At 43.1% G+C, this 22,964-nt stretch overlaps 1 protein-coding gene and 1 long non-coding RNA gene across 3 annotated transcripts; both read right to left on the bottom strand.

The window, feature by feature from the left end:
• Positions 1-2,826, bottom strand: LOC139574019 (cbp/p300-interacting transactivator 3-like). 2 transcript variants are annotated; one of them, XM_071398124.1, is made up of 2 exons: positions 2,580-2,826; positions 1-1,642 (listed from the first exon to the last, which is right to left on the bottom strand). In XM_071398124.1, the coding sequence occupies exon 2, from the start codon at positions 1,635-1,637 to the stop codon at positions 900-902; it is 738 nt and encodes a 245-aa protein (XP_071254225.1). In that variant the 5' UTR covers positions 1,638-1,642; positions 2,580-2,826; the 3' UTR covers positions 1-899. The 2 variants fall into 2 exon arrangements, with proteins under 2 accessions (XP_071254225.1, XP_071254224.1); XM_071398123.1 differs by having other exon boundaries at positions 1-1,646; positions 2,580-2,733.
• A 5,958-nt stretch (positions 2,827-8,784) lies between these two features.
• LOC139572502 (uncharacterized) lies at positions 8,785-17,799 on the bottom strand. The gene is made up of 3 exons (XR_011674436.1): positions 17,590-17,799; positions 15,636-15,719; positions 8,785-11,331 (listed from the first exon to the last, which is right to left on the bottom strand). It is a non-coding gene; the product is annotated as an uncharacterized lncRNA (long non-coding RNA).
• Between the last annotated feature and the right edge of the window lie 5,165 nt (positions 17,800-22,964).

Below are 22,964 nucleotides of genomic sequence, written 5' to 3'. Positions count from 1 at the left end.
TTATATCCAGGCCATTTTTATTGATCCTCAAAACCCCGTCTTGACCGCAAAGGGAAGATAAAAACCACCAGTAAAGAAAATAAATTGGCATAATTAATGTAGTTCTATATCTTACATACTTTCCTGTATTAACACAGATGTATACAGTACAAGTAGTAGGTTTGAGAACATCACAACTAAAAGCAATCCTTGCCAAAAGTGAGCTATTCAATTATGATAGACTTCCATTCAAATCCATGAAATGGCATTCTACTTGTACTGCCGCCTCCATTCTTGGAGAGAAATCCAAGCTCTTGGAAGATCAAAAATGAATTTGAGGGGCTTATTTTCAAACAGAAGGCCCAGACCAATTTACTAAAAAAAAATGTTTTTTAAAAGACAAACTTAGAGCTTCCCCTGACCTTACCCAAAACACCAACAGAACTTGATTCTCTCTCTGGACGATCTGTCGGTCTCTGGTTTGTTCTATATTAATTTCTCTGAGAGAGTAATAAATAAATACATCTTACTACTAAACTGCCATTGAGTCCAATGTAGGAGGCAACAGTGTCTTAACATTGAGAAGCCACTCTGAACAAATTCAGCAGTTTTGTTTACATTCATCTCTGGAGAGAAGAGATGCTGGAGGACGATGTCCCATTACAGGCGAGCTGCGACCCAACACAGAACCACATCTCTGGTCACTTCACAAAATGACACCATAGCACTGTGGCTATCCAGACCAGTGTCTCTCGCTCACTCTTCTCTGCGACCTTGCACTGTTAGAGTGAAAGGCACAACACAAAAATGAAAAGCGGAGCAGTAGTTGTTTTCAGTGGGCAACACACTACTCAAGTCTTTCCAAACTCTCCACCCTTCCAGGCCCCTTCAAAGCATCGTTGACTCAGGTCCTCTCTCACTCAGCAGCTGATGGTGCTGGGCAGCTGTTTGCTCACAAAGTCTGAGATGAAGTCAAACTCGTTCTGGCCCAGGAAGAGTTCGGGCAGCTCCTGAATGCGGTCCAGGCCCAGCTCCACGACCAGGGATGTCAAAACATCCTCGTCAATCATGTCCGCATCCATGCCGTTCAAGGCCAGAGCCGGCCCGGCCATCTGTTGCATGTTAGCCAGCTGGGCCGGGCAAATGCGGTACTGGGCTGCCCCGTTGCCCGTGTGGTTGCCGTTCATGGGTCCCAGTGGATGTCCATGATACTGGGTGTTGAGTTTTTGCAGATGCATGCTGGCCATGAGCTGCTGGGATGTGAGACCACCATTCATATACTGCTGTTGTTGCTGCGGGTGCTGCTGGAGGCTCATGTGATGGTGCTGGGTGTGGTGTTGCTGCTGGGCCTGCCCGTTGTTGTACATCATGTTACCAGACGTAATCTGGTGGTGGCCCATCTGAGCCCCGTTGAGCTGTCTGTTCACGGGCCCCACCATGCCTTGCCGCTGCCTCATGGCCACCTCCGTGGTGGCCTGCTGCTGAGGTCCCCCACCGTAGTGCATCATCTGGCCATTGGGCAGGGCTCGAAGGCCGGGCTGAGGCACTACGTGCTGCTGGTTGCCTGCCTGCAGGCCTCCGTTCATGCCCAGTCTGTAGCCGTGGAGGCCCCCGCCGGCAGAGCTGTGGTTCATGGGCATCATTAGATGATCCGCCATGGCTCCTGTCTTTCAGCACAGAGGAAACACCGTTAGAGCGATGCAGTTGATTTTCAACCCATCATGTAGGTAGGTAGAAGTTCAGTGAGCATGCAGTAGCCTACATTTGGCACAGTTGAAGCCAATTAGTGAATAGGTGACATGCCATGGACATATTTGACTTGGCTGCACTAGAGAAACCCGTATGTTTGGATGCATAAGAGCAGTACATGTGAAAAAAAATGGGTTGATTTTGTAACAAGACAATTCATTTAGATATATTTCTCAAACCTCCAAAATATTATGATTACGCAATATTATTTCCTGGAAGAATGTGGCCTACAATGTCCTAAACTGGCAGAGTAAAACCACAAGAGACGCTTCCTAGTCAAGAACCGCCGGGTTTGTGCTCCTTTTCGCGAACACTAGAAAGCCTTTCCACGTCTTCCTCAGTTTCGCTGCAAATGCTCCTCTTTGTGCTTTGCCGATTGAAACACGGGTAGGCTAGCTATCAACCCTGTTACCTTTACAACTGGATATTCGATTGATTTAATAGATATCGACGTCTCGGTCAGTGATGATGCATTAACTATAATTTGGTTTATATTCCCTCCACCAGTGCACATCAAACACAAAATGAAACCAGCTCGGTTATTTTACGCACGTTGCAACAAAGAAGCGAGAAGCGATACATTGACATTATGCATTCCCAAACAGCTGTAGCCTATATTATACGGTTGTTCAAATTTAGGATTGCTTCCCAAATTCAATACATAGCGTCTACAACTTCCTACACTTGTTAATACACACCACTATTTTATGTCTAGCCTATAATTGCATTGCCGATTAATTATTCCAACACTCCTAAAGACAACGAAAATGCTAACAATGGAACATCAACCTCAAGACCTTCACACAAACGCCAGACAGCGAATTCTACAATATATTAAAACAAACACGTACCCGTATCTACTCGGATTAAAGTTCAACGACTTTGCTACTGCTACGTTCTATTTTAGTTTTGCAAAACGAGGTGTCTTCAGATTACAGAATGTATTCCACAGGGTTACACTTCATGCTCAAGCAGGGCCGATGCACAGACTGCTTATTTTCTGGGTCAACTCAGGGATTATACATAAAAAAAATATAAAAAAACTCAGTGGGAGAGAGGTGGAGCTACGGTTGCCTCTACTTAATATAGCGCATGTGCATAGAAAAAAGGTACACTAGCCAATTTGAATACTCCCTCTGTATTTTTTTTTAATAATCAATGTTTCTCCCATAGAGAATGACAGAGGCCTCTAGTGGCCAGTTTTAGCATGTGCAATGCCATTGAGGACGTCCACCATGCTTCTGCCATTTTAAAGTAGTCAACTTTAGATGTAATCTTTATTTAACTAGGCAAGTCAGTTAAGAACAAATTCTTATTTACAATGACGGCCTACCCCTGGCCAAACCAGGACGACACTGGGCCAATTGTGCACCGCCCTATGGGACTCCCAATCACGGCCGGATGTGATACAGCCTGGATTCAAACCGGGGACTGTAGTGACGCCTCTTGCAATGAGATACAGTGCCTTGGACTGCTGTGCCACTCGGGAGCCTATCACTATGGTTTCTCCCCTTCCCTGATAAATGTGGACAACAATGTGTTTTAATAACATGATCTTGTTTCTAAGATGTTGCTGGGTTTTGGTTTAACAAATACAATGTAATTCATAAGAGTTACAGGGGGAAATGTGTTTAATTATAATAGATAGGTAGGTGGTGTGTGTTTTTGTCTATACCTACTGAAGTGTGTGAGTGAGTGCATGAGTGTGTATGCAAATGTGTGTGTGTGTGTGTTTCATCTTGAAGATCACTGAGAGTCCATGTGACACACCAGTCTGCTGTGCATTGCCTGAGTGAGGACAGGGAGGGGCAGTGGAATGCCTGTGCTATTCTGGCTGTTGTGATAGTGTGCTCTGACCGCAGATGCACGTGTATCAGATCGCCTTTTACCACACGTACCCTAGCCTGCAATTGCAATTGAATGAAAACAACTTAGTATTTTGAGAAACCCATTGTGTAGAGCACATCTTTTATGGGTCAACCCTTATGCCTAACGCTTGCCTTTGTCATTGTCACTTTAAGCAGGTGCTAATGACTTTTGGCCTCAGGTGTGTGGACTTTGAGAAACTCACAAATCCTGTCTGTTAGGCTTTACAGAGAATCCACATGGCTCTTTCTGTTTACTAACTGTCCCCATTCAACATGGCGATATCTGTCTGACACAAATGTACATGTGGAGAAGTACATGTTTTTTTACATTCACATGTGCATTGCCTAGTCTTTGTTTTCTGCCAGGGCCTAAACCTTTACCCGAATTTGCATCAGAATTGGTTAGTGCCCTATTCAGGTCTATGATACGAATACTCCAATCAAATCTGCGCTGCCCACTCTGTTTTGATCTAGTGCGGAATGCAATCTGACTATCTTTGTATACAGTAGTCATAGGGCTCCCGAGTGGTGCAGCGGTCTAAGGCACTGCATGTCAGTGCTAGAGGTGTCACTACAGACCCTGGTCAATTCCAGGCTGTATCACAACCGGCTGTGATTGGGAGTCCCATAGGGCGGTGCACAATTGGTCCAGCATCGTCTGGGTTAGGTTTTGGCCGGAGTAGGTCGTCATTGTAAATAATAATTTGTTTTTAACTGACTTACCTAGTTAAATAAAGGTTAAAGAAATATTATAGAGAAAAGGAGAGTATGGGTGGTCTATATACATTTGAATATATCCTCTATATTGCTTGCCTTCAACATTTGAGGCATGTTGTAGACTATAGGAAATACAGATACAGCAGTTTTGTGCCACAGGTATCTCAGAACATAATTTGTGCCCTTTGTTTGTATGTTTCTCCACTGGTCTTTCCTTCCCTCCCCTTGTAAACTGTGGCCTAAGGGTTGGGGGAGGAGCTTCCAAAGAGCCTGCCCTCAGCCATGTAGCAAATATTGATTTATTTTATCTGTGTGTATGTGTCAAGGGGGTTGGTGGCACCTTAATTGGGGAGAACGGGCTTGTGGTACTGCCTGGAGTAGAATGAGTGGAAGGGTATCAAATACAGCAACCCATTCCATTTGCTCCGTTATAGACATTATTCAGAGTCGTCCTCCCCTCAGCAGCCTCCACTGTGTGTGTGTGTGTGTGTGTGTGTGTGTGTGTGTGTGTGTGTGTGTGTGTGTGTGTGTGTGTGTGTGTGTGTGTGTGTGTGTGTGTGTGTGTGTGTGTGTGTGTGTGTGTGTGTGTGTGTGTGTGTGTGTGTGTGTGTGTGTGTGTGTGTGTGTGTGTCTAAGCATGTCTTTGTGTTTGTTTGGGAAAGATGTTTAGCTTCAGTGTTGTTCATTACCTCACGTGCCAAAACTGGTTTTCTGACGCTTGCTGGACTGGAAAAGCAATCCAAAGCTTGAGTATGAGGACAATAAAATCCTTTCCATACTTGCTTCATGTAATATCATGTCATGAAAGTGCATCCTTCACAGTCAATTTAGATCAGGGCTCTCCAACCCTGTTCCTGAGGAGCAAACCTCCTGTAGGTTTTTGCTCCAACCTGTTGTAACTAACCTCATATTGTTTATCAATCAGCCAATTATTAGAATCAGGTGAGCTAGATTAGGGTTTGAGCAAAAACCTACAGGATGGTACCTTTCTCACATTTGTGTCCTTTGAATTTGCATAATGATCATCACCATGTGTACTTACCCACTGGGCACACATTGGTTGAATCAACATTGTTTCCACGTCATCTCAATTAAATTACGTTGAACAAACGTGGAATAGACATTGAATTGATGTCTGTGCTCAGTGGGTAGCTTTGTCTCTTGTGTTGTTGTTGTTGTTGTTATTATTAGTGTTGTTGTTTGAGTTCCAGTAGTTAGCTACATGGCAAAAAAGTAATTAACTATTGAAAAAACGACCAAGATTTTAATTTGGTTCAACTACCACCAAGCTACTGCAAAATGTAGTTGAATTACCAGTTGAACTACATGTAGTTTACTACTCCCCAACACTGCTGAAGACATTGTTTTGCTGTGTGTTCTCTACTCTCCTTTAGTTCCTCTTTCCTACAATAGCAATGTGGCTACTTTTTGAGCAGCTCAATAAGCTTTCTCCTCTCTCATACATCAGTACTTATACTACCACTTTTTTTCCCAAGCCCTTGGGCGTATTCATTATGTGCCAAACAGAAGAACATTTAATCCGGGAGAGAATAACTGAATTTGTCCAATGAGAAACACTCATTTTCAATTTCTGTTGCAAAATGTTTTCTACTGTGCCATAATTCATATTTTCATGGTGACGGACGCAATAAGGCCACCTTACACAAGGGATCTGCTTTCTGAGGAACAGGGTCAGCAGTCCAGAATGATGAGACAGTTGTTCACAATGTAGATCATGAATCATTCACAGCCGTGACAATCTGTGTGGTTGGATATTGCTTAACGGCCAGCCATGTCACTTATTGGCCCAAGCACTGAGAGGGCGCTGCAATCAGATGATTATATACAACAAAGCAGACCACTCTCTTGTTACAGGCATTATAACTACCTTTGTTACAGGTGTTAAAACTGAAACTTTTGGTGAAGGTAGGAAACAACACCTCCACTTCGCTGATCCTCAACACAAGGGCCCCACAGGGTTACGTGCTCAGCCCCCTCCTGTACTCTCTGTTCACCCATGACTGCGTGGCCACGCACGCCTCCAACTCAATCATCAAGTTTGCAGGCGACACAACAGTAGTAGGCCTGAGGGGTGCATGCTCAGTCCTCTCCTGTACTCTCTGTTCACTCATGACTGCATGGCCAGGCATGACTCCAACACCATCATTAAGTTTGCCGATGACACAACAGTGTTAGGCCTGATCAACGACGAGACAGCCTATAGGGAGGAGGTCAAAGACCTGGCCGTGTGGTGCCAGGACAACAACCTCTCTCTCAACGTGATCAAGACAAAGGTGATGATTGTGGACTACAGGAAAAGGAAGACCGAGCACGCCCCCATTCTCATCGACAGGGCTGTAGTGGAGCAGGTTGAGAGTTTCAAGTTCCTTGGTGTCCACATCACCAACAAACTAACATGGTCCAAGCACACCAAGACAGTCGTGAAGAGGGAACGATAAAACTTATTCCCCCTCAGGAGACTGAAAAGATTTGACATGGGTCTTCAGATCCTCAAAATGTTCTACAGCTGCACCATCGAGAGCATCCTGACCGATTCCATCACCCCCTGGTATGGCATCTGACTGGCATCTGATTTTACTGCTGCTCTTTAATTATTTGTTACTTTTATTTCTTATTTTTTAGGTATTTTTTTAAACTGCATTGTTGGTTAAGAGCTTGTAAGTAAGCATTTCACTGTTGTATTCAGCACATGTGACAAATCATTTGATTTGATTACCAACAATGACGAGACAGCCTACAGGGAGGAGGTGAGAGCCCTGGCAGAGTGGTGCCAGGAAAATAACCTCTCCCTCAAAGTCAACAAAATGAAGGAGCTGATCGTGGATTTCAGGAAACAGCAGAGGGAGTATGCCCCTATCCACATCGACGGGACCGCATTCGAGAAGGTGGAAAGTTCCTCGTTCCTTGGCGTACACATCACTGACAATCTGAAATGGTCCACCCACATAGACAGTGTGGTGAAGAAGGCGCAAATTCAGCTTGGCCCCTAAGACCCTCAAACTTTTACAGATGCATAATTGAGAGCATCCTGTCGGGCTGTATCACCACCTGGTACAGCAACTGCACCGCCTGCAACCGCAGGGCTCTCCAGAGGGTGGTACGGTCTGCCCAACGAATCCCCGGGGGCACACTGCCTGCCCTCCAGGACACCTACAGCACCCGACATCACAGGAAGGCCAAAAAGATCATCAAAGACATCAACCACCCGAGCCACGGCCTGTTCACCCCGTTATCATCCAGAAGGTGAGGTCAGTACAGGTGCATCAAAGCTTTGACCGAGATACTGAGAAACAGCTTCTTTCTCAAGGCCATCAGACTGTTAAATAGCCATCACTAGCCGGCTACCACCCGGCTACTAAGCCCTGCACCTTAGAGGCTGCTGCCTTATATACATGGACATGGAATCATTGGCCACTTTGATAATGGAACACTAGTCTAGTTAATATTGTTTACATACTGCTTTATTCATCTCATATGTATATACTGTATTGTATTTTACTGTATTTTAGTCAATGCAACGCTTCATTGCTCGTCCTAGTATTTATATTTTTCTTAATTCCATTATTTTACTTTTAGCTTTGTGTATTGTTGTGAATTGTTAGATACTACTGCACGTTTGCAGCTAGGAACACAAGCATTTTGCTGCACCTGCAATAACATCTGCTAAATATGTGTATGTGGCCAATAAAATTTGATTTGATTTTATATGCTACATCTGTGGATCCTCTTTTTAAGAAGAAGGGATGTTCTCTTGGTAAGAAAGTCAAATACCAATTGTTCTCCTGATATTTTGACGTGTTTCATCTGAATAACGATATAGCTTTGACCCTGAATCCTTGATTGCTTGAGTTTATATCTGACATTGAACAGCTGACAGAGCAGACAAGGTCTTGACTGGGTGAATCTACTCCACAGTAACTAACTGACTCCCTCTCTGGCTGCAAGTGCTTAGTTTCATGGGCTCAGCCTGTGTGAGTTTCCTCATGTTTACAGTGAAGCAGGGGATTAGACAGGAAGCCTGATGGGAAACTTTGCCGCACCACAGAATGAGCTAATCAGCTGGCCAGCGGACACAGATCTAGGAACAGGCAGTTCAACTTGAATTCTCACACACACTCTATCTCTCAACCCGGTAATGAGCGCTAGTATTGATCGGTAAGGTTGCTCAGGAGTTGTAGCATTGAGCCTTATGGTTGGTTGGGAGAGCTTATGCTATCATAGCAGCCATATTGTGGAGCGGTTAGGAAAAAGCTTGCACATGCTTCAACCTGATTGCACACTTCTTTCAATGGGATTGTCTGTAACGCCCAGAAACTTGGTCACGCTTGATCAGGGTACACACTATACACTGTGAGGTTATTCATCAAACTGTACAAGTACCACGGTTTTCATTTAATTGGCCACCTGTTAAAGATATTGACAAAACACAGATGAGTGAATTGTTGGACAGTAAAAATGTTTTATTGTGAACTGTTGAGATTGAATTGTTGAGTAAATGGGTTAAATTCTGGATAATGGGTATCTGGATAAAAACAGGTGATAGCACATGTTGAAAGGGAATAGAAAAGTATGTGGTATCATATTAAAACTTCATCTAAAAACATAGCTGGGGGAGTATAGATCTAGCCAGATTACCAATAATTATCCTGCAGCTGTAGTCTTATATTTCTTGTCTTGTGTTCAAATCTCCAGTTGTGTTTTCTACAGGTTGTGAAAGGGTCATTCTTGAATTGCGGTGACATTTGCCTCCCTCGGCATAGTAACCATGAAAAACACTTTAAAATGATAGATAGTTATACATCATACATGATTTTGTTTATATTTAACTGTTTATCAATATAAAACATAATAAAACTCCTTCATACGGCAAAACTTTACCTAAATGTATTGTTAAAAGTACTAAGGACAAGCAAATTGGCTTGCCACTGTAGTGATGAGTAGAGTTGTAGTGCCATGTTTTGGGGATTTAGAGATATCTATTACTTTGAATGCTCGAAAGTATTTCATATATTGTACTGATCAATAAAAACAAAGAAGGCTACTAAAATACAGTTTTAAAAAAAATATATATATATGTATCCCTTCATTTAATGTCATTGGTGTTACCGCCTTGAAAATCATTAATTACAAATATATACATGGACCTTGAGCATTCCCTCCAGTGGAAAACTGTTATGGGTGACGGGTCTATATTAAATAAAAATTATTAGTAATACTGAAAAGAAAATACTGAATCTGGGTTTTAAAAGAGTTAATGAGATAAGGAAATAACAGAACAACACTTTAATACAATAGTTAGTCAATCTTCACATGGATGAACAACCAAAGGCAGCACTGAGGATTCTTACGGGGCCGTTCAATATGCAATCATTTTCACGATATGGACGGAGCAATAGAACGAGTAGTGATGGTCATGGGGGACATTGTATACAGACAACTATGTTGTCAATTTGAGGATTCCATTGATAATTAGGTGTGTCTAAATAAAAGGTGTCTTGGTTTTAGTCATTTTAAATTAAGTGAAATTACATTCTTATCAAAATGATTAATCATATTACTTTGTGAATTATTGTAACTTATTTTTAACCTTAGATTTGAGCATATGGAGATTCTTCTCTCCATGTAAAAAAAATCCTAAATTACCTCAAATTTGTCATTGGTGTTCCCGTCATTGGTGTTAGCACTCTTACTTGTGGCACAATGTTATCATAATGGTCAACATATTTGAAAGTCATTAAGCTGCCATATAAGTTTATTTACAATCTACCCAAACACATTTAAATAAATCTGAATCTAGAAAAGTGAACTTAATTTCCCCCAAAATTCCATGCTTCCGCAATTCAACAACAACCCAAAACTAAAAGTACTGTAAATCCAGGCTATGCTCGCTCCTTCTTCATTTGGGGGTGGTGGTGTGGTTGGGGAATTGTTATTGTTCTGGTAAATGAGAGACGTCTATAAATACACTCAAAGTTTCCTCTTGGATCCAGCACCCAATCAGAAGTGAGTGTTGTGTTCAGTGAGACAGACAGCTCTGAGGGTGCAGTTTGGCTAAGTCAAGGCTCGGGGATGGGAGGGCCTGCCAGCCTGCCTGCCTTGAGCACTGCGGTGGGGTGGGTGAGGGAAATTTGGATAGGGGGAAACCTGCTAAGCGTCACTTGATGGCCCCAGGGTAGGGGAGAAATGACACTCAAATTTGTAGCGCTCATTTTCTCAATTACAATTGAGGAAGTTCCTGACTGCCAACTAAACTGTTATTCTCATTCTTATCACTGGTCAGTGGTCAAGAGTTTTATTAATTCCTACCAGAGAGGATTAGGGACACACGTTAGGCATGTTTTCATTCAGTTCTATAATCTCTTACCATAGTCTGGAAAGCCCCATGAGAAACACTCATCATTACCTCCATAAAACAAAAACAAATGACTATCCAACTGATTGTGGTGATTCAAAGAGTTTGACTCAGTGGTTGAGGTGCTAAACATGGTTTGATTTATGTAGCTCATAATACATAAAAGTTGTAAACAGAAAAATGCCATGGAATAGAATAAGAGATATCAATCTAATGTCAGTCCAGTGTTCTTGCCAATACTGTCCATACCTCAGCCATGAAGGTTGTGTTGATTTATGAATTCTGTAGGCAGAGTGATCGATCAAGCCAATCTCAATAGCTAAAGGGTATGAGCCAATCCTAGAGATCAATACTCAGTGCCACTGAGTTGTCACTACAGGCTGGCCTCCATCCCTAAATGAAAACAGTGCCCTTATAAGTGCACAGGGCGAGAACCAAATGCAGACACGGGAGGCAGATGGTTCAAGTCTCTATTTATTATAATCCAAGGGGCAGGCAAGAGAACTGTCATGGACAGGAAAATGATCATAACAAGGTCAGAGTCCAGGAGGTACATGATGGCAGGCAGGCTCGAGGTCAGGACGGGCAGTATGGTCAGGCAGGTGGGTTCAGAGTAGAGGCAGGCAGTAGTCAAAACCGTGAGGCCTAGCAAAAACAGAGAAAAGGAAAAATCAGGCGCACGGAAAACCACGCTGGTTGACTTGACAAGACGAACTGGCAACAGACAAACAGGGAACACAGGAATAAATGCCCAGGGACTAATGAGGAAAACAGGTGACACCTGGAGGTGGGTGCAGACAAGAACAAAAACAGGTGAAACAGATCAGGGCGTGACAGACCTGGTCAGTAAGGAAAGCCTGGTATTGAATTAGATGATTTCTTTGAGGCATTGGATATCTGTTGTAAATTAACAGGTCTATCCTAGAATATATATCAGCGCTGAATCATTTATTTTATATTTTTGAATGATTAAGCTTATAATTGTTCAACGCCTGCCGGTTTCATTCTGTCTAGTGATGAGTTACTGTTTCTGAATGTGCATTGTATCTGTGACCAGTCTCTCTAGCCCTGTTTATACCTGCTGCTAACATGCGTCCGTCATCCTTATCTTGTCCCAATCTTGCCTGTTTACACCTATAAGATCTGATCAAAATCAGTTCACATTGTGTCTTTTAATCGTCTACACCTATCTAAAAATGTGGGCACAATGAGAATGAGGACAAGATCAGGACAAAGATGCATATTAGAACCAGGTATAAACGTGGCTAGAGTCATCAATTTTTGTACCAATAATGTAGTGAAGACATTTCCACAATCCACACAAAATTGTCTTTTTGTGTTTCCTGCCCAGGTGGTTGGAGGGAAGACACACCTATCTCTTGTTATTCTTCACTGCACTTCCTGCTCGGCATCCAGCCGCAACATTTTCACAGTCCTCATATTGAGTTAAAGCCAGGAACCTGACCAACAAGGAGAATGAGGGGGAGAGACACCAGGGTGGAAAAACAGAGATATAACTTGTGAGGCAGGAGGAGGGCTGAGGGACATGAACAGCGGTCGACGTGAAGAATGGCCCATAAATCATGTATTACCTCCCAGCACTGTTAATGAGGTGGTGGCTCTTAAATAATTAGCGATGTGACTGAAGCATAGTTCCAAAGCAGTAGCCCAAGGATAAGGAAGACATCGGGGATAGACGGTGAAGGGAATGTGGGGCGCACCATCCGGGGGGAGAAGGAAAAGATAAGCAAAGTGAATGTACAGTATTTTGAGAGAGAGAGGTGAGCCAGAAAAATAATAAATAGAGGAACAGAAAGAGTGGACTGTATATATACACTGCTCAAAAAAATGAAGGGAACACTTAAACAACACAATGTAACTCCAAGTCAATCACACTTCTGTGAAATCAAACTGTCCACTTAGGAAGCAACACTGATTGACAATAAATTTCACATGCTGTTGTGCAAATGGAATAGACAACAGGTGGAAATTATAGGCAATTAGCAAGACACCCCCAATAGAGGAGTGGTTCTGCAGGTGGTGACCACAGACCACTTCTCAGTTCCTATGCTTCCTGGCTGATGTTTTGGTCACTTTTGAATGCTGGCGGTGCTTTCACTCTAGTGGTAGCATGATACAGAGTCTACAACCCACACAAGTGGCTCAGGTAGTGCAGCTCATCCAGGATGGCACATCAATGCGAGCTGTGGCAAGAACGTTTGCTGTGTCTGTCAGCGTAGTGTCCAGAGCATGGAGGCGCTACCAGGAGACAGGCCAGTACATCAGGAGACGTGGAGGAGGCCGTAGGAGGGCAACAACCCAGCAGCAGGACCGCTACCTCCGCCTTTGTGCAATGAGGAGCAGGTGGAGCACTGCCAGAGCCCTGCAAAATGACCTCCAGCAGGCCACAAATGTGCATGTGTCTGCTCAAACGGTCAGAAACATACTCCATGAGGGTGGTATGAGGGCCCGACGTCCACAGGTGGGGGTTGTGCTTACAGCCCAACACCGTGCAGGACGTTTGGCATTTGCCAGAGAACACCAAGATTGGCAAATTCGCCACTGGCGCCCTGTGCTCTTCACAGATGAAAGCAGGTTCACACTGAGCACATGTGACAGACGTAACAGTCTGGAGACGCTGTGGAGAACGTTCTGCTGCCTGCAACATTCTCCAGCATGACCGGTTTGGCGGTGGGTCAGTCATGGTGTGGGGTGGCATTTCTTTGGGGGGCCGCACAGCCCTCCATGGGCTCGCCAGAAGTAGCCTGACTGCCATTAGGTACCGAGATGAGATCCTCAGACCCCTTGTGAGACCATATGTTGGTGCGGTTGGCCCTGGGTTCCTCCTAATGAAAGACAATGCTAGACCTCATGTGGCTGGAGTGTGTCAGCAGTTCCTGCAAGAGGAAGGCATTGATGCTATGGACTGGCCCGCCCGTTCCCCAGACCTGAATCCAATTGAGCACATCTGGGACATCATGTCTCGCTCCATCCACCAACGCCACGTTGCACCACAGACTGTCCAGGAGTTGGCGGATGCTTTAGTCCAGGTCTGGGAGGAGATCCCTCAGGAGACCATCCGCCACCTCATCAGGAGCATGCCCAGGCGTTGTAGGGAGGCCATACAGGCACGTGGAGGCCACACACACTACTGAGCCTCATTTTGACTTGTTTTAAGGACATTACATCAAAGTTGGATCAGCCTGTAGTGTGGTTTTCCACTTTAATTTTGAGTGTGACTCCAAATCCAGACCTCCATGGGTTGATAAATTTGATTTCCATTGATAATTTTTGTGTGGTTTTGTTGTCAGCACATTCAACTATGTAAAGAAAAAAGTATTTAATAAGAATATTTCATTCATTCAGATCTAGGATGTGTTATTTTAGTGTTCCCTTTATTGTTTTGAGCAGTGTATGTTGTGGGTGGGTTAATTTGTTCATCCTGTTTATACATTGTGTGTTACTTTAGAAAGGTAGCTAGCACAAGGGCCTTTTGGTTTTTACACAGGAGTCAATGGGGAGCCATGGTTAGCTACTGTAGACTCTTAGAAAAAAGGGTTCCAAAAGGGTTCTGCGGCTGTCCCCATAGGAGAACCATTTTTGGTTCCAGGTAGAACCCTCTGTGGAAAGGGTTCTACCTAGAACCCAAAAGGGTTCTACCTGGAACCAAAATGGGTTCTTCAAAGGGTTCTCCTGTGGGGACAGCCGAAGAACCCTTTTTGGTTCTAGATAGCACCCCTCCCCCACCAACCTCTCACCAGGCAGGCTGCATTCACATTCAGTACGGATGGCAGGCTGGGGCTGCTAGCTGGCCAAAGGTTGTTTGGTGGAGGGGGCAGGGATGTTTTCTCTCCAGTCAGCTAATTGACACACAGATGTCAGGAGGAGCCAAGACGGCCAAAGCACCCACTGGCGCCAACCCTCATCCTCTACCCTCCACTCCTGCTCCGCTCCACTCACTACAAAGGGAATTACTTGGGCTCTCCTGCATTGACAATAGCTCTTGTTTTTGTAGATAGTTACAATAGTAGGAGGGTAATTTAGACATCCTAGCTGGTAGCTACACCACTTTATATGACCTACATAGAGCAACCAATGTTTTGCATTACACGCTATTTGCTCAGGGTAGCTCTCCATCGGACATCTACATACTACAGGATTTCTGGGAATTCAAATGTCTCCCGGAGCGCCCGGCGGCTGACAGTTCAGCCGCCCAGTTTGTGTGTGTGTGTACTATCGGAGTGTTAAACACCTAAGTCCGGCCTTTCATCCACTATTACTAATTTTATTTACAAAATGACACAATCCAATTACGGCTTGAAGATATGCTGTGTAAATACACTGTACATGCTGCTAACTCTGCCCTCTTCATCTTGGTTAACAAAGAGATATGGTTGAATATGAATGACTGACAAGGAGCTTCATATCTTGGTCAATAGTTGCCTCAAAATACATCATGCCTCAAATGGTAAAGGGGGATATCTAGTCAGTTGTACAACTGAATGCGTTCAACTGAAATGTGTCTTCCACATTTAACCCAACCCCTCTGAATCAGAGAGGTGCGGGGGCTGCCATAATCGACATCCACGTCTTTGGCGCCCAGGAAAAGTGGGTTAACTGCCTTGCTCAGGGGCAAAACGACAGATTTTTACCTTGTTCAGCTCGGGGTGTCAATCCAGCAACCTTTCAGTTACTGCCCCAATGCTCTAATCACTAGGCTACCTGCCGCCAGGTACAGCAATACCACATGTGAGCTGACAGCCAGCCTGCACCAGTACTTACAGGAAACAGCCAGGCTGCCTTCCTGACTGGGGGGAGGCTACCTAGCTTCCACCATGGGTTCTGTGTGTTGAGCAATGTCCCGATGAGCACGTGTCTGTGTCCAGGTGGCAAAATGTGAACGCAGTCTGCCCACCAGCGCCTCGTCCACTTCCTGTTTTTACACTCACCCACACTCTGTTGCCATTTTGTCCAGGAAGTTGTAGGAGAGATACGGTTGACAAAGTCACGCTTTATTAAATTGGCAACAGCGTCTGTATGAGAGAGGGAAAGAGAAAGGGGGGATACCTAGTCAGTTGCATAACTGAATGCATTAAACAGTAATGTGTCTTCCGCATTTAACACAACTCCTCTGAGTCAGGGCTAACCACTTTGCAAGATACACTACATGATCAAAGGTATGTGGACATCTGCTCGTTGAACATCTCATTCCAAAATCATGGTCATCAATATGGAGTTGGTCCCCCCTTTACTGCTACAACAGCCTCCACTCTTCTGGGAAAGCTTTCCACTAGATATTGGAACATTGCTGCAGGGACTTGCTTCCATTCAGCCACAAGAGCATTAGTGAGGTCGGGCACTGATGTGGAGCGATTAGGCCAGACCCGTAGTCGGCGTTCCAATTCATCCCAAAGGTGTTCGATGGGGTTGAGGTCAGGGCTCTGTGCAGGCCAGTCAAGTTCTTCCACACCGATCTTGACAAACCATTTCTCTATGGACCTCGCTTTGTGCACGGGGGCATTGTCATGCTGAAACAGGAAACGTCCTTCCTCAAACTGTTGCCACAAAGTTGGAAGCACAGAATCGTCTAGAATGTCATTGTATGCTGTAGCGTTAAGATTTCCCTTCCCTGGGCTAAGGGGCCTGGCCCGAAACATGAAAAACAGCCCCAGACCATTATTCCTCCTCCACCAAACTTTGCAGTTCGCGCTATGCATTGGGGCAGGTAGCGTTCTCCTGGCATCCGCCAAACCGAGATTTGTCTGTCGGACTGCCAGATGGTGAAGCATGATTCATCACTCTCGAGTGGTGCAGCGGTTTAAAGCACTGCATCTCAGTGCAAGAGGTGTCACTACAGTCTCTGGTTCGAATCCAGGCTGTATCACATCTGGCCGTGATTGGGAGTCCCAAAGGGCGGTGCACAATTGGCCCGGCGTTGTCCAGGTTTGACTGGGGTAGGCTGTCATTGTAAATAAGAATTTGTTCTGAACTGACTTGCCTAGTTAAATACATTTATAAAAATAATTTACTCCAGAGAATGCATATCCACTGCTCCAGAGTCCAATGGCGGCGAGCTTTACACCGCTCCAGCCTACGCTTGGAATTGTACATGGTGATCTTTGGCTTGTGTGCGGTTACTTAGCCATGGAAATCCATTTCATGAAGCTCCCGACGAACAGATCTTGTGCTGAAGTTGCTTCCAGAGGCAGTTTGGAACTCGGTAGTGAGTTTTGCAACTGATTTTTACGTATTCGCATTTCAGCACTCTACAGTCCCGTTCTGTGAGCTTGTGTGGCCTACCATGGGCTGAGCCGTTGTTGTTCCTAGATGTTTCCACTTCACAATAACAGCACTTACAGTTGACCGGGGCAGCTCTAGTAGGACAGAAATTTGACTAACTGACTTTTTGGAAATCTGGCATTCTATGACGGTGCCACGTTGAAAGCCACTGAGCTCTTCAGTAAGGCCATTCTACTGCCAATGTTTATCTATGGAGATTGCATGGCTGTGTGTTTGATTTTATACACCTGTCAGCAATGGGTGTGGCTGAAATAGGTGAGTCCACTAATTTGAAGGGGTGTACACTTACTTTTGTATATATAGTGTACACTTTATGTATGCTTCCACTTTCCAGTTAATTATTTCACATTCAACTGACCAGATAATCCAATTGTTTGGCAATGTGTCTCCATGCATCATTTTTAGCAGCCATTTTCTGCAGCCTTGGAAAGCAATTGTGCTTCAAGTACGAAAAATGCAGACTAGATGTCTGGCAAAAACAACAGAGGAAAACGTATGCGCATCTGGTGGACATACGGCTTTAATCGACATCATCAGTGCCTGGGGAGCAGTTGTTGTTGGGGGTTAACTGCCATGCTCAAGGGCGAAACGAAAGATTTTCACCTTGTTGGCTCAGGGATTCGATCCAGCAACCTGCCAGTTACTGGCCCAATGCTCCTACGCGAGAAAGAAAGAAAGAGTCTGTCATTGATAGCCATTCCTTTAGAATGTCAACTAAAATAAACATATCCCATATTTTACCTTTATTTGAAAGATACAGTAGTCCCATTGAGACCAATGTCTCTTTTACAAGGAGCCCTGCATTTCACAAATTATACATATTATAGAATACAATCAACAGTTAAAATACACATATAAGGAAGAGAACAACATTCTTATATATTCTACCTGGAACTTGTAAGTAATACATATGGCAGCAAATACACTTGTAATATCTGACATATGAGTGGTTAAAACTTCTTGTCAATATGGGGGCGCTGTTTTCACTTTGTAAAAAATCATGCCCAAATTAAACTGCCTCGTACTCTATTCTAGATCGTACAATATGCATATTATTATTACTATTGGATAGAAAACACTCTCAAGTTTCTAAAACCGTTTGAATTATATCTGTGAGTAAAACAGAACTCATTTTGCAGCAAACTTCCTGACAGGAAGTGAAAAATCTGAAATCGAGGCTCTGTTCCAGGGCCTTCCTATCAATTTGCTTGAAATCTATGGATATACATGCACTTCATACGCCTTCCACTAGATGTCAACAGGCAGTGGGAGGTGGAATGGGGTGTCTAGCTTGATCTGAGGTCGAACAAGAGCTCTTGGAATGACGTGGCCACTATTTCCTTTGTCTACCAAGGCGCGGGAAGGACATCAGCATTGGCTTCTGAAAAGCGTTCGGTATAGACGGCTAATGATTTTATTTGATACATGTGATAATATCATCGTAAAGTATGTTTTTTCAATATAGTTTTATCAGATTATTCAACGTTTATCGGGAGTTTTGGAGTTTTCCGTTCTCTGCGTTAGGTGAAGATGGACATCTTCGCGCCACTTGGCTAGCTAAGGTTGCTAATTCGACAGGAGAAGAGGACATTCTAAAACCAAACAACGATTTATTCTGGACAAAGGACTCCTTGCACAAGATTCTGATGGAAGCTCAGCAAAAGTAAGGACCATTTATGATGTTATTTCGTATTTCTGTGGAAAATGTTTAGTCGTATTTTCCTTCCTTTTTGCGGGCGCTGTCTCGCTAAATCTATGTTATCTATGTAAGCTGTTTGTTATGGTAAAGTTATTTTTTTAAATCTAACACGGTGATTGCATTAACATTTAGACAAAACAGAAATGTTGCATATATTATATCAAAAACATACATGAGACATGTAAGCTAAGCCTTCTAAGGTTTTATCACATACAGTGCATTTGGGAAAGTATTCAGACCCCATGACTTGTTCCACATTTTTAACATTACAGCATTATTCCAATTATTAAATAGTTTTCCCCCCTCACCAATCTACACACAACACCCCATAATGACAAAGCAAAAGCAGCTTTTATGTAAAAAAAAAGAAAGAAAAATGTAAATATCCCATTTACATAAGTTTTCAGACCCTTTACCCAGTACTTTCTTGAAGCGCCTTTGGCAGCGACTACAGTCTTAATTCTTCTTGGGTATGACGCTACAAGCTTGGCCCACCTGTATTTGTGGAGTTTCTCCAAGTCTTCTCTGCAGATCCTCTCAAGCTCTATCAGGTTGGATGGGGAGCGTTGCTGCACAGCTATTTTCAGGTCTCTCCAGAGATGTTCAATCGGTTTCAAGTCCGGGCTCTGGCTGGGCCACTCAAGGACATTCAGAGACTTGTCCCGAAGCCACTCCTGCATTGTCTTGGCTGTGTGCTTAGTTTTGGACCATAGGGTTCTTGGTCACCTTCTCCCCCAATTGCTCAGTTTGGCCGGGCGGCCAGCTCTAGGAAGAGTCTTGGTGGTTCCAAACTTCTTCCATTTAAGAATGATGGAGGCCACTGTGTTCTTGGCGGCCTTCAATGCTGCAGATTGTTTTTTGATACCCTTCCCCAGAACTCTGCTTCGACACAATCCTGTCTTGGAGCTCTATGGACAATTCCTTCGACCTCATTGCTTGGTTTTTGCTCTGACATGCACTGTCAACAGTGGGACCTTATATAGACAGGTGTGTGCCTTTCCAAATCATGTCCAATCAATTGAATTTAATACAGGTGGAATCCAATCAAGTTGTATAAACATCTCAATGATGATCAATGGAAACAGGATGCACCTGAGCTCAATTTTGAGTCTCATAGAAAAGGGGCTGAATGCTTACGTATTTCTGTTTTATTATTTTTATTAATTTGCAAAAATGTCTAAAAAACTGTTTTCGCTTTGTCATTATGGGGTGTTATGTGTAGATTGATGAGGATTTGTTTTTATTTAATACATTTTAGAATAAGGCTGTAATGTAACAACATGTGGAAAAATTCAAGGGTTCTGAATAATTTCCGAAGGCACTATAGATGGGAGATGAGGAGGAGGAGGACAAGATGAGGTGGAGAGAAAAGAAGGATGAAGAGGAGAGGAGTAAGAAGATAAAAGGACAGGAGGAGAGAAGACAAGGAGGAGGGGTAGGGGGAGGAGGAGGAGAGAGAAAGACAGGAGGAGAGGAGAGAAGAGAAGAAGAGGAGGAGGGGATGAAGGAGGGGGTGAAGGAGGAATGATTTTGATAGCAGCAGTGAATCTATTTAGTTATCAAGTGGACGTCTCTAATGTAACAGCTGTCCATTAGGAGGTGATGCCCATGGAAACTCATACCTGAACATTTAAATGTATATACAAATGTTGTATTTTTCTTAGAGTAATTGTCTTGTTTTTTTATATGTTGACTTTGCCCTACCAAGCAAAAAGGCAGTAGCTGCTCATTTGGTCGACAATGAGTTAATGTCATTTTTGCTACATTAAATACATGCTTAATCACGTGGAAAAGTATCCTGGGGGTCATGTTAGCAGTAACTGCATAAAGTTACTGTGAAACCAAGGTAAATAAAAGCCATTTTTCTCAGTTCCACGCTATGAGCAGTTACTTCCTTTTTTCTTGGTAGGGCAGTATAAGAAAAGCAGTTATTTTGTAAAGGTTACATTATCAAAACATACACTATTCTTATAATATTCATAGATGACTAATATAATTCATATAGTTTGTCTCAAATATGTCACATCATGTCTTTGTAGGAAATTCACATCAATCATGTAATCAATGGTGTATGTCATAAGCACATAAGTTAACACATATACAAATAAAATACACCACTGACAAATAAGGAAAAACATACACAATCTTACCAGATCCTTATTAGATTACTTATTAGATGTTTGTACAAATAATATTTTGCCATTCAAGATTCTTATTTGATTTTCATGATTTTTTTCCAAATGGGATGGTCCAGATTTTGCACATGGGCAATTGGACAGAGCATTGTCGTCAAAGTCCCAGCCTGCTGATCTTTCAAGAATTGACGCGTGAGTCATGTCGGTACAGTATTAATTTAGACGGAAAGATACAACAAGAGAGCCTTGAAACTTAATGTTGACTATAAACAGAAACATAGGAAAGCCCAAGTCATTTTGCCCTGGCTTTGGTTAGTGTGCCAGAGATGCTGTGTTGTGTTCAGTGTTCAGATCCATGTACAGCAGCCTCCAATAAAGAGGGGGAGGACAGAAGCCAAGACAACAAGACAACACATAAAGTATCTATTCTTAATGTGCACCATTCTGTTTTTAGACCTGGACAAAGCACTGATTCAGCAGCTACGGTTGTCTTAAATTATTAGAAAGTAAATTGCTTAGATCATAGAAATCACTGTGCCGCTATATTTATAGACCTTCCTAAGGCCTTTGATACTGTTGACCTACCCTACTCATTCAAAGGTTGTCTAAATTGAACCTGGACAAGGCGTCTTGCAAGTGGTTAAAAAAATCCTGACAGAAAACACCAAGTGTGCTTTTTATTTTGTCAATATTACGAAAGGTGTCCCGCAGGTGTCAATATTGGGACCTGTTCTTTTTACTACTTCAATAAATATTATTGTCCAATCTGTGAAAACCTGTAACGTTCATCTGTATGCAGACAACACTGTTACAGTTGAAGTCAGAAGTTTACATACACCTTAGCCAAATACATTTAAACTCAGTTTTTCACAATTCCTGACATTTAATCCTAGTAAGAATTCCTTTTCTTAGGTCAGTTAGGATCACCACTCTATTTTAAGAATGTGAAATGTCAGAATAATAGTAGAGAAAGATTTATTTCAGAATTTCTTTCTTTCATCACATTCCCAGTGGGTCAGAAGTTTACATACACTCAATTAGTATTTGGTAGCGTTGCCTTTGAATTGTTAACTTGGATCAAACATTTCGAGTAGCCTTCCACAAGCTTCGCACAATAAGTTGGGTGAATTTTAGCCCATTCCTCCTGACAGAGCCGGTGTAACTGAGAAAGGTTTGTAGGCCTCCTTGCTCTCACATGCTTTTTCAGTTCTGGCCACAAGTTTTCTATCAGATTGAGGTCAGGGCTTTGTGATGGCCACTCCAATACCTTGACTTTGTTATCCTTAAGCCATTTTGCCACAACTTTGGAAGTATGCTTGGGGTCATTGTCCATTTGGAACTTCCTGACTGATGTCTTGAGATGTTGCTTCAATATATCCACATAATTTTCCTGACTGACATTATGTCATTATGGCCAAACAGTTCTATTTTTGTTTCATCAGACCAGAGGACATTTTCCTAAAAAGTACAATCTTTGTCCCCTTGTGCAGTTGCAAACCGTAGTCTGGCTTTTTTTATGGTGGTTTTGGAGCAGTGGCTTCTTCCTTGCTGAGCGGCCTTTCAGGTTATGTCGATATAGTACTCGTTTTACTGTGGATAGAGATGCTTTTGTACCTGTTTCCTCCAGCATCTTCACTAGGTCCTTTGCTGTTATTCTGGGATTGATTTTCACTTTTCGCACCAAAGTACGTTCATCTCTAGTAGACAGAACGCGTCTCCTTCCTGAGCGGTATGATGGCTGCGTGGTCCCATGGTGTTTATACTTGCGTACTATTGTTTGTACAGATGAACGTGGTACCTTCAGGCATTTTGAAATTGCTTGCAAGGTTTGAACCAGACTTGTGGAGATCTATAATTTATTTTCTGAGGTCTTGGCTGATTTCTTTTGATTTTCCCATGATGTCAAGCAAAGAGGCACTGAGTTTGAAGGTAGGCCTCGAAATATATCCACAGGTACACCTCCAATTGACTCAAATGATGTCAATTAGCCTATCAGAAGCTTCTAAAGCCATGACAATTTTCTGGAATTTTCTAAGTTGTTTAAAGGCACAGTCAACTTAGTGTATGTAAACTTCTGACCCACTGGAATTGTGATACAATGAATTATAAGTGAAATAATCTGTCTGTAAACAATTGTTGGAAAA

Source organism: Salvelinus alpinus, chromosome 4 (assembly GCF_045679555.1).
Source record: "Salvelinus alpinus chromosome 4, SLU_Salpinus.1, whole genome shotgun sequence".
Lineage (NCBI taxonomy): Eukaryota > Metazoa > Chordata > Actinopteri > Salmoniformes > Salmonidae > Salvelinus > Salvelinus alpinus.
Note: the sequence above shows the minus strand (reverse complement) of the source record. Positions and strands in the feature narration are given on the sequence as shown.

Excerpts from the sequence above, each read along its gene's own strand:
- LOC139574019 (XM_071398124.1), bottom strand. The coding sequence starts at position 1,637 with ATGGCGGATCATCTAATGATGCCCATGAACCACAGCTCTGCCGGCGGG.